The sequence below is a fragment of the Haliaeetus albicilla genome, chromosome 11, assembly GCF_947461875.1.
Source record: "Haliaeetus albicilla chromosome 11, bHalAlb1.1, whole genome shotgun sequence".
NCBI lineage: Eukaryota > Metazoa > Chordata > Aves > Accipitriformes > Accipitridae > Haliaeetus > Haliaeetus albicilla.
The window spans coordinates 11,153,364-11,165,764 of NC_091493.1; the positions used below are offsets into that span (position 1 = coordinate 11,153,364).

The window sequence follows — 12,401 nt, forward strand, 5'->3', positions numbered from 1 at the left end:
CTATGAAAGAGTTAACATTTTTTGTCTCAGTTGATATTGACAGGTATTTTCAGAAAGCAGCTATAAATTCTCCCAGCAATGCTTTAGAAAACAAAAATACTTTTTAGAAAGTACTGCTGGAAGCATGTGACACCACACGTACAATCCTGTTTCTCTCATTTCAGGCAGATACTTTCAGTTTTAGCTCCACTAGCTATTTTCACATTGTATTTTTAAACCCTGTGATTCTTCACATTTAACAGCAATACACTTTTGAACAGTAAACCAAAGGTCTGGCTGTTTTTAAAGCATACTTCAATATAGCATGAAGTAAATTATTACACAGACACTGAGATCAGCTGTGCTAACACAGAATACTTACGCATTGATTGGATCATATTTTGTTACTCCATAATATGGAATAGTTTCTGCACGCTTGATAACATGCTGCGTATCATAGAGAAGGAACATGCCGAAGAGTACCAATCCACCGTAAACGGCTACTGAATATAAGCCAGCACCAAAAGCAGAAGTAGGAGGCAAGAACATGGATCCTGGAGAGGAATGTACAATAGTGTTAAAGAAAGCTACTATGTGCATCTCCTACTCTGAGTTGGGTCAAATTTCAATTACTGTAGCACATGTTTTTCAGTGAGTATTCAATTCTCAGCTTGTGGTACATTTTTGATACCAAGAGCTTTAATACACGAGCTGAAGATGTCACATATACAATCTGATCCAGTAGTTTTGAACACTCTAGGGAATCATGTGTACTTTTCTCATGTGAAAGTACTTCTGTCCCTAGGACTATAACAATGCCTAGAAACATGTAAGGGAGAAGAACAACTGGATCGAGAACTAAAATGTTTATTGTCTTCCCTAGTCACTAACTAAAAATACAAGCCACCACTATTGGCCATTTGTCCAATTAACACTTGCCAGAACTGTAAATTCATGTTTGTTTTCAAGAACAAGTTTAAGAGTATTTTCTGCTGTGCTTGAGTTGCAAGGGCTTTTTAAGGCAAATCTTAACTGGACGGACGAGCCTGCAATTAAATGCAAGCTGCATCTTAGCAGCTTAAGTTTATAACCTACTTTATCTGACAGTATTAAAACAGTATTTTACCAATTGAAGAGGCGAGAACAAAGCCTAAGCCTATTCCAAGTGGTCCTCCCATGTTCAGAAATTTTTCACTTGGAGCACACATGGCCACAGTCGAGAGCCCTCCAACGATTCCAGCGGTATACCAAGCAGCTCTGATCAGCAAAGGACCACCCAAGAAGGCTAGAGGAGCCACCACTGCACCCATGACACCTAGCCAAAGGAAAACAAAACACCACCTGTAAGATTTGGAACAGTTCTGGTAAAAACACCACCTGCCAAAACAACTTTTTTTTGCCTCCAGTCAAATAACATGGCTCAAAATGATCTACTTATGTGACAAAATACCAATACACTTGACTGTGCACCTATCTAGAAGGGAGCTGTAGTGGTTTAACCCCAGCTGGCAACTAGCTGCTATGATGAAAATTAACTCTATCCCAGCCAAAACCAGCACAGAGCACAATAAATTGGCAACCTTAAATTCCATGACCTACTTTATCTAGCTCTGGAGAGTACTTCAGGGAGCTGGTCTTTGGAAGACTAACAAAAGTCAACACATTGATCTGTTCAAAATAGAGCTGGTAAGAGATACTTAGCATGGACTAATCAACTACATAATAGCCATAGGAGCACTCAACAATGAAAAGCAGGACGGATTTCTGCTACATAACTAGTTAGGCAAGTAAGTTAAACTTTTTGGTAGACTCTCGTATGAAACCTCTATCTAGCCCATTAATACCACATTAGGTTGTTTAACTTAATAACAATCACTAAAATAAGCACAATTTCTTCTTGGTGGAAATGTTAGCTCTTGAGAGGCAAATACGACTTCCATGCCTAACATCTACATGTTTTTCCTGAACCATAAATTGTTTCTGCCAAAACAGTTTTGAAAAGTCATAGCCATTGTTATTTGAAGTAGGTATAAGTGAGAAACCGATCTGTACCCACAGCTTACATACCTGATGGGCACATGTATCCAAGAAGCTGCAGTTTAATACTAAAATCTAATTTTTTTCTAGTCAAGTTTTCAAATACTTTCCTACCCTGTACAGCTGCGGAAGGGTTAAGCATAGACAATAGTGCTTACACAAGTTATAGTGGCAGAAAGCAGTCACGAATCCAAAGCAGCTATGAAACCAATTAGTTTTATCCAATGTGGCATATACATATCTCAAGTTTAACTTGAGCATGACTTTTAGAAGATTATGAGAAATATTATGAGTTATGTTAAGAATACTTGAGAAATATTCCTGACATTCAGGAGTTCTCATTGGTCTCTGAAAAATACAAGCTCTCCTATAGGAGTACGTAAAAATTTACCTTAAAGTGAAAGTTTTGTTAAGGTAAGAATCTGGTCACACCGAAGCACTGACATCTCTATAATGAACACTAAAACCACATACCTGAATGCATCATCCAAGCCAAATGTTTAGCTGCTGGACTATTTTCATAGGATATGGATCTGACCAACATGCCAGCACCAATCATAGCTGCAAAAGTTGCACCTATTGCCTGTAAAAACAGCATTAGAGAGCTCAAGTTAGCATTAGGACATATGGTCTCTGTTCTAACCCCCTACTCTAAAAGTCAACAGTGTAATTCTGAAAAGAGCAACCTAATCCCTAACTGGAGTGTTTGTCAATTTTACTCTTGTAAGGTTACAGTCAAATCTTTGCAGATCCTAGCTTGCAAATTGAGATAATTTTACTTTCACTCAGTCTTCTAGGAATCAAAGTTTAGCGTAAGATGGCAACAATCTCTCAGCTGTGTAAGGCAAGAGAAGGAAAACACATGGTTCCGCCCCTTACTCTAATCCTCACTAAGGTACCTGAAATGTCAGCCATACTTTTTTCCTGTACATTTCTCCACCCAAAGCCAATACTCAGTTCACTGGCTTTTGCTACCAACGTTTTTTAAAAATTTCATTGCCTCTTCTTACTGATGATTCCAAGCAGAATCACCCAGCAGCTAGCAAACTGGTCAGAAATGTACAACTCTGGTTTATCACCAAGGATGCATTATTAAATTAATCTCCCTAAAATTATGTAGGTGTTGGCATTTAACTATTATCATTCCACTCCACTTAACATACTGAATATGTACTAAGCGGACACCTTTTGTTAGCAGTTTGCCTGGATGTTTTGCCTACCAATATCATTTCAGCCTTGGCAAACAGGAAACTGCTCTCAAAGAGCTATACAGAAGAGCACAGGGAGGAGTAAGAACACATGGGGACCTCAATTTCCATTTTTAGAAAGCATTAGTGTCATTAGCCTCAGATGGCTATTTGTATCAGTTTCTTACTTGCATATAGCTGCTAAGGATAGCATAGCATTTTTTTGCTCATGTAGTTTATCTTTGACAAACTACCAAAGAAGTATAGAACATACATGTCAGCATGTAATTAGAATCACCAAATCTTAAATCACAAAACATCATCAGGATACTTACGTAGTCTGTATGGATAAGGACACTAGTGTAAGTGAAGTTTTGCCTTACTTTTCACCAAGTAGTCTACATTTCACATTTTTATATCAACCATTTCATCTGGGGTCTTCTCAGTAAATGTTTTTATTTTTTTAACAGAAGCTTACCAGCCAGGAGCCTCTTGTCATAAGGCTCATGAGTGCCGGAGATCTGCTTACTGCTACAGCAGACAGTGCCGTCAAGCCAATGCTTCCCGCAAAGTACATGTAAGTAGAGTGAATTCTGTCTTTCACATATTGTGGCCAAATACTGAAAAATAAGCAGTCATACACAGCTGTGCAATTACCAGTATCAGAATGAAGACCAACTAAAAACACAATCAAGCTGTTAAATATATTCATAGCTATGGATATAAGGGAGGTTTCATAACAATGGTATGGTCTAGCAACTTCTGCCATGAAGGTCTACTAAATTCTTTCAGACCTTGCTGGTCTAACATAACATAACTCTGTAGAAACACTGCAAATTAAAATAATGCTAATTATAGTTCAATTCTAAGGAGGAAGTATACATGGAAACAGAATAATGAATGATTTTCAACTATGGAAAAAATAGAGAATGGTGTATATCTAAAACTGGTTTAAGGAAAAATGTCTACAGAATGTGTACCGGGCAGTAAGTAGCCTGCTGAGCAGCTCACAAATTGCTGAGTCACAGTGCATATGATTATCTGACATCACAAGACACGAATGTCATTTTGAGAGCTCTAACAACAGCAACAGACCTGGATGTGAATGGGTTTCTGCAGTATGATTTGGTCATACTACGGACAGGAAGCTTTCCCAGCTAACACCAAACTTAAACATAGTGCACACATTTTCTCCCATTTTACAATTTTGACCCATTACTTCAAGGCTCGTGGAGAAAAAAAAAATTACAGATAGCTGTACTAATGAAAAGCTTCTCATAGATACAACTAGCAAGCATCCAATATGAATGTGGATCGTCATTTCCAAATATAAATGCAGAGTAAGTAAAGCAAAACACCTCCAGCACTCATTTCTTCTCCCAAACCCATGCTTATCACTAACCCCCTTTTAAGTCTAAGTAACTATATGGTTCTGCCATCACAGCCAGGTTTTTGTTGGCCAAAAAGCAATACATCAAACTTTTAAGCAAAGCATTTATTAGAGCAGGACTTACGCCCAGATAAGTAGCATGTTCAAAGCAGACTCTTTCCAACACGCTGTGTTAAAGTTTAATGAACAGCCTCACAGGAACACCAGGCAAAGTATCCTTAACAATACGTTTTACAGAAGACTACGCTTCATAAATTATCTGTGCCACACCTTGTAAGACTTATATACTCTTCACAAAAGAATTTCAAATTTTCAAAACAAAGGAACTCACTTAAGTCAATATCCATTTCAGCTTGGGTAATTTAAATTTTGCTTTCAGTTATACACTTTAACATCCTGCACTGAGGCAAGAGCTTTCTGTTCAAAGCTTAAAAACCCCACAACTGTGTGTACAATGGGTGATACCCGCTAAAGAAGAGTTGGCTATAAAGAGGAGAGATATTCGCTTAATGTACTCTTTACGTAAAACAGTAAGCTATCTTACTTACACAGCTCTTTCAATAGCTCCAATCTCACTGGACATGCCCATTCCATAGTAACAGAGGGCGCCCAGGCCAACAGCAGCCCCTCCAGCAACAATAAATTTCCCCAGGCGATCAGCTATATAAAGAAAAAAAAAAACAAACAATCCACACTCTCATGAATGCTTTTTCTTGGATAGTTAATAACATCCTCACATTAGTGTTGTTGTATTTGCACTAGCTGATCCATGTTAGGCATCTTTCTTAAAGCTCCACTTAACTTCAAGTCACTGCGTTACCAGTTCTCAATAAGCTACATGTGAAAAACTCTAGATTCAGCCTACCAACACAATATAGCTTCATAAAACAGAGTTAAGAAATAAGAGACCAGCTAGTAACATGCCACGTTTACTGACCTTCATTACACTAACAGTAATTCCAACACAAAACTAGTTAACAGTTTCTCCAACAGAAGAGTTTACCTGTCTGCTGGTTTAGTGTACCATTTCACCATCCAACCTGCTATAAACCAGGAGAAAAACTAGCCACTGTGTCCTTTTGTCTCATTCATCTGCCCTTAATGCTTGCTCCTTCAAGAGCTCTTTGGTAGCAATTAGATCCAAATCAGTTCAAAAAGGCATTTCCAAAGGTCATGGGCAACAACATGATTTACTACGTTTCTAGTGTCTGATTTTTAGACATACTGCCTGTGTGCTACATATCAGATTACTGCTACAAATATAAATATCAATCATAAAATATTGTTATAACTGAAGTAAGAGCAGCTGAGATCAAATACCTTCAGTTGTATAAGTCTCTTCAAGGCTATGCTTTTTCCTAACGTGTTATAGCCAAGACACTATCTAGCCAATCTACATATATTCCATCTGTCAATTCAATGCTATTATAGCACATTTACAAGTCTGTTCTACTGAACACTGCTATCTAAAAAATCCCTTTGTAATCCACTGAAATTACGAGCCACACTAGATGTACTAGCAGGCACAGTAAGCGAATGCCTTACCTAACCGTACCACCAGAAACTTATTTTTGCAAACTGTACATGCTGTAGAAAAATCCTTCCTTTAAACAGTAAGCAAAGTAGATATAGCAATGCAAGTGTTAGTATATTTTTTAATATCTACAATCAAGTCTCCATTAAGAGACAACCATTTTTGACTCAATAGTTCTCAACAGCAGCTTGAAGTAGAGACAACGAGAGATTTCTCTATACTGTAACATATTTGCAGCTTTAAACTTTACAAGGAAAGACAAGCACAGAAACTGTCTCCAGTTGTTTGAGGGAGATCACTAAGCAAACTTACACATGAAACAACATTCTCGGTCTCTTTAATGGTTTGAAGGAAACCAATTAATTCAAGGAAGTCTTAAGTCAAACTTCAAAGATTCTCACTATTTAAAGCAGAGCTACTCTACCTTTAAGTGCCGTTTCTGCAGATGGCTCAAATGCGGCTTCTTTAATTTCCTGGCCAATTTTTCCACGCCTTACACCCGTTCTTACTCTGGTGGCATAACACTGTTAGATTCAGAAATAACGTAAAAATTCAATGAAATAAAATAGAAGACATTTCTCAACAATTTACTTGCTACGCATAAAATTGCTACATAGTCTCTTATTTATCTGTGCTTACCTCCCAAACACATGAAGCAGCTGTGCTTAAGGAAAACAACTGAACATTAAAGTTTAGAAAGCTTTGTGAGCAACATCCACGTGTTCTAGAAGTATAGAACCAATTCAGTGAATTTCAGAAGCTGAAGTTTTCAGTTTGCATTTCTTCTACTCTAGTCCCACTGTACTAAACAAAGCCGTAAGACTTTTTGTTTTTAAATGTAAAACCACACTCTTTACTTTTTTATTTTGTAAAAAAATTATTTCGCTTTCTATGTAAAAATACTCTTTATGTAAACACTTCTATGTAAAAAAACATTCTTGCACAATACTTATACTTTACAGACACTAAATTTGGAAAAGCAGCACAAGTTCTTTGCTTTCAACTCTAGCCTTAATTTAGAGAACAAACCTTGAATGAAGGCCTATAAACTTAAGATTTTTAAGGCTGTCAAGCTCCAAATAAATATAGCATGCTGCTCAAAGTCTTAGTAAGCTGCAAGAGCAACACAGAATAAACTTGTATACAAGTTCAGAAACAACTTTTAAAGTTTCCTTACCATTTTTTCCAGGAATTTCTAAATTATTATACAGGCACCTGAGCAACCAAGGGCTCACTCAAAGCTGTTTGTTTAACACTGAAAGCTGAAATCTACAAGCACTGCTATAATCAGCCATTAGAGCAATAAAATTCAGGAAGCTTACCATAGTGCTTCAGTTTTGTTGTGTTTTGCATCTAACAAAATCTAGGCCCAACACTGTAATTATGTATGTCTCCTCACAGATATAAAACCACCACAAAAAAAACCCCAACAAACCACACAAAACAAGAAAACACACACACAAAAAAACCCCAACACACCTAGAAAGTTAGGATGCTTAAAACAGTTTTCTATGCTTAAGAGGAAAACACAAAGGAGGTGAAGAATTTGCCATTGGCACTTTCACCAAGATGATGACAAAAGAGCAATGCCTCCTAACAGTTGTGAGTTACCTGGGCAGAAAGCAAAAATGAAACATCTTCTCTCAATGAAGAATAAACAGTGTCTTAGAATAATGACAGTCCAGTTTTTACGCTTGCTAGTAAGACCCATGATAACCTGGGCTACAGCTCTAAACACATATTGGGACTAAAGCCTTTGAAAAGAAAATTTTTAGCTTAATATTATATTTAAGACTCGTACTCAGAAACAGGGAGCTAGGAGGAGGTCAGACAAGAATTTCTGCTCCTCCCACCTTACACAGAAAGGCTTATCCATCACCAGCTCCCTCCTTTAAGTTCTTTTTTTCCAGTAATTTCAATGAGGAAATAGTCATTGGAACAGAAGATATTATTTTAATTGCTCTTAAAAAACCCTGTTTTTTTGATTGAGTAACACTCTCCCTTCAGTAAATTAGAGCAGGTACCTCAAACAAGCAGAAGGCTTGCGATAATTCAAAACAGATACTCCATGCAAAGCGATTCTTTTGGCAAAAACACTCAACCCTTAAAAAATATCAGCACTCAGAACCATTAGAAAGAGAATTATCTTACCTGATTAGGCTGCCACAGCATGTATGCTTTTATATTGGAGTTCCTCACAGCTGGGGAAGCCTGAGTAATGGTGGGGCGGATAGCCTGGCATGATAATGCCCGCAGGCATACTAGCCTTGCGACCAGCATGGTTACTTAGACAGTTTAATACGCTGTGTTCCTGCAAGTGCATGAGAAAATATGCTTTACTATTTTGTTAGGTGGTTTTCAGACAACAAGGTACCCTTACTACTTACTCTCAATTATACTACAGCCTGTAATAGAAATGGTGTTATCACTAGAGTACTGTAGTAAGAGCCAGAACCTTTTTGAATACACAGTTTAACTCTGTTCTATCTATATTTGTCTCCCACCTCCATCAGAGGCTTCCCTCTCCCAACTTATCGGAAAACAGGACATACCACTTTTCATACATATAAATTACATCAAGACCCTTTATGTACTCAGGTTTGAGCTGCTCTGGCAACTAACTTTCGTTTTGAGACATAACACTGCACGAGTACTCTACCCTCCAAATAGGTGTTCAAAAAGATGCTCCAAATTTCCATAAATGTCAGCTAAGTATAAAGCCAAATGAGTAAATAACATAACATACATGGTGGAAAAAGTTTTAGAGACATTTTAAGCTATCCTTTGAAGAATTAATTAGCTTTATAGACATGGCATTCAGTCAAGGTCACAGCCCAGAACACAAGTTCAGGTCATCTTATGCAGCTTTGACCAGAGAACAATGATGCCACTCATGGGCAAATTGACAGCATAAGCAGGCACGAGCCTGTGTATCCTATAGGTAGTATTAAAACCGCTAGCTTACTTCCACAAATAGTGCACATGTTACACATAAAACCCCCCAAGTCCTTGTAGTTACACATACTTTAATTATGACTATATACAATCTCTGATATCACCAAACACCCCAACTATCAATACGTTTTTTCAAAGAACTGTTCATAGCTTACATGCACAGTGTCCAATAAAATTTAAGAGCATTCTAAATAAAGGTAACTTTAAACATGCATGAGAAACGAGCACCCAGAGCATCGGACAGCTAGCATTAACCACAAGGAGGTGAAAGTGAGAAAATAATCCTGCTGCTAGAAAAAAAATCACTTTGCTGTGAAGCTGTTATTAAATCTCGCTTTTTTTTAAGTGGAAGTACTTTCAGAGACACATCCTGTTTCCGCCACTAAACCCCACTCTTCCACTGGGATGATACAATCTGCAGGAATTTACAGCGAGTTTAATTTTTTTTTTTTTCCTCAAACTGGTATTTGAAGCAAGACAACTTCAAGCGTTAGACTAAGAAGAAGGATGAACACCAGCAGAGCGTTAAAAAGAAAACAAGCCACCATCAACATTCCAGCATTTTAACTGGCAAACCCAGCAGCACGGAAACACTGCGAAGTCCCTGCTGCACCGAAGCATGAGAAAAGCCATTCCAGCCCAGGCAGGGCGGCCAGGGGCCCTGAGGGGGCAGGGAGGCGCCCAGCTCCGGCCTGGCCTGGGCCGGGCCGGGCCGGACCGGGCCGCGGGCCCTCACTCGTTTTCGGCCCGGGCCCTGTTGCCGGTCGGGGCCCCCCCCACCCCGGTCGGGGCCCCCCCACCCCGGCACGGCGCCCCCCGGCCGCCCCCGGTCACCTGCCTGGCCTCCTCCTGGCCTTCTCCTGCCCGCCCGGCCCCGCTCCGGCCCCGCACGCGCAGCTACGGAACGACGCCGCAGGAGCAGAAGTGACGTCAGGCTGCTCCGGGCGCTCCCGGTGACTGGCTCGCTCACCCCACGTGACTCCGGGGCACGCAAGCGCCATTGGCTCGAGGAGGCCGGGTGAAGCGACGCTCCGCGCGCCCCGGCATGGGCGCGGCAGCCATCTTTAATAAGGGCAGGGAAGCTTCTGGAAGCCCGCTCAAGCCGGGCTCTGCCTTACGCGGGTCTGCACGCCGCAGACCGTAACTCAGGCGCTGCCGGCGGTGCAGCTGCCGCTCCCGCCGGGAGGCGGAGGTGAGCCGCCCTCCTCGCCGCAGGGCGGCCGGCGCTGCCCAGCAGCCATTTCACCCGCCGCCGCGCAGCCCCCGCGGCGCCATTTCGAGCGAGGGCGCCGCCGGGCGCGGGGGCCGGCCGGGTCGCACGGCCCCCGCGGGGCGACCTGCAGCCGGCCGGCCCGGCCTCTGCGGATGACCGTCGCCCAGTCGCAGCTCCCCCGGCGATTTTAACCGCGGTGCACCCACGTAGGGAGCCAGGTGCCCGGTCCTGGACCGCCCCTCCCGGTCAGGGAGCGCTGGCTCGCCTGCCCGGAGGCGGCGTGGCCGGCCCGGGCCGCGGGGCCTGCGGGGCCTGCGGAGCCTGCGTGCCTCCCGGCCTGCGAGGCGGCTGCTCCTGCTTGCCAGCAGGTGGCACGAGCTGTGTGAAAATGCCCGAGCGCGGCCTCCCGAAGTTAACTTCGCCTCCGTGGAGTGTAACAATCCATCTTGTTCTCTGCGCTCTCCCCCTCCATTTTGTCAGCCGCTCCGCTTGCTGACGCGGGGTTTAAAATGGCAGGGAGGAGAGGTTTGGCAGCCTGCACCCAAGCGGGCTGCGGTGGCTGCAGCGACGGTGGCTCGACTGCGGTGGTCGAAGGCGTGCCAGACTGCTGACAGTGTCTGTGGCCTGCGTCTCCGTGCCTTGGCCCTGCTTGTGGCCTTTTAGTCACTCTTGCCGTTTACTGCACGTGAATTTAAGCCTTGCCCTTCTCGGGGTGTCGGAAAGTTCAAGACCTTTCCCTTCCCTTTGTGGCAGAGCAGTCTAGTCTGAACTGGGAGGTTAATCAATCTCCCCCTTTGATAACTTCTCCTTGGGGTTATACCTCTCTTCCATGTGGATATTACCTCCTTTAAGGCAGGTACTGACGTGCCAGATAAGCACAAAATACAGTATTGTGTACATAAATGACAGGAATGGATGCTTCCAGTCCTAATCCTAGCCTTGCCCTGAGAAGGCACTCCAGCCCTTCCAGGGGCTAAACATTCCCTTTTTGGCTAAACTAATTCTCTATTGGCAGCTTCTTTCCAGCCTCGCTCCAAGTGGAGCTCTGAGCTTTTTTCCAGGTTTAACCCTAACCCTAAACTGAGCCCTAGGAAAGACACAGCAGCACTTCCCAGGACTGTCACTTCCTCAGGGGGACATCCTTTTTGCAGCCCTTTTGTTTCCTTTGGCAGTTCAACTCCAACTGGAACTCGGGCTTTTCCTGTCCACCAACCCTAACCCTAAGCCTAGGCTGAGCCAAAGGCTCGTGACATGGCTTAGTCCAGAGCCTTAATATTACTGGGAGAAGAATTCTTTTGGTGGCCTATTTCTTCTTTGCCAGCCCCATCCCAGCTGCACATCAGGCTTTCTTGTTCTCTCAGTGCTAGTGCTAATCCTAACCCTAGGTTTGAGCTATGAGCCAGGCACTGCTGAGAAGCACAGTATTCTTCAGAGGAGAACTCTTGGCAGCCCTGTGTTTGCTTTGGCAGCCCCTTTCCAGCCCCACTCTAGCTACAGCTCTGTAGTTTCTTTCAGCCTTAATGCTACATATGGGCATGGCTCTTCACAGCCAACTAAAACAGACTGAGAGCCTTGAGCAGGATCAAAGACAAATACAACAACAACAACAAAAAGGTGTTGAATATAGAATTAAGTACAGAAATAGAATGAGAGTTACAGGTATACTTTTGAGGACTGTGAGATTAGCCTTTCTACATCTTGGAGCCTCCTTGTTTCAACTAAAAGAAAGGAAATATAGTGAACTGCTAGTTCGCAAAATGAAAGTCAGATAAGAGAGATCAGATGTAGGAGAGGTCTAAAAGTGCACCAGCACATAGGATCTTGAAGAATTTGAATTAGAAGAATGAAGCAGAAGAACGCATGACAGAAGGGTGGAAATTCCATCAGAGGGGGCCAAATCTAATGGGATTCAAGGTCTGATTCTTACTCTGGCGCTTGTTTGCTTTCCTTTGGAGTAAATGGAAATCCAGAGCTTTGAAGTCTATTGCCCTGAGGTCTCCTACAACGGAAGAAAAAAATGCCAGTTGCAGGCCACAGATATGTTGTTTATTTAGAGACTTCTAGTGTTTATTTCAGAGTTTGTAACACTCTATAATTGTTAGGTAC

At 42.2% G+C, this 12,401-nt stretch overlaps 1 protein-coding gene across 2 annotated transcripts in view; it reads right to left on the reverse strand.

Moving 5' to 3' along the window:
- GHITM (growth hormone inducible transmembrane protein) overlaps positions 1 to 12,401 on the reverse strand; it is a 316,211-nt gene that overhangs the window by 1,729 nt on the left and 302,081 nt on the right. The window contains exons 1-8 of one of the 2 annotated variants that reach the window (XM_069796147.1): positions 9,917 to 9,974; positions 8,279 to 8,438; positions 6,552 to 6,651; positions 5,142 to 5,253; positions 3,682 to 3,823; positions 2,491 to 2,599; positions 1,106 to 1,294; positions 362 to 533 (exon numbers count right to left, since the gene is read on the reverse strand). In XM_069796147.1, coding sequence (XP_069652248.1) covers positions 362 to 533; positions 1,106 to 1,294; positions 2,491 to 2,599; positions 3,682 to 3,823; positions 5,142 to 5,253; positions 6,552 to 6,651; positions 8,279 to 8,407 — 953 coding nt within the window. In that variant the 5' untranslated portion in view covers positions 8,408 to 8,438; positions 9,917 to 9,974. Of the gene's footprint in view, positions 1 to 361; positions 534 to 1,105; positions 1,295 to 2,490; positions 2,600 to 3,681; positions 3,824 to 5,141; positions 5,254 to 6,551; positions 6,652 to 8,278; positions 8,439 to 9,916; positions 9,975 to 12,401 lie in introns of those variants that run through there. The other variant, XM_069796148.1, reaches the window with a different exon arrangement.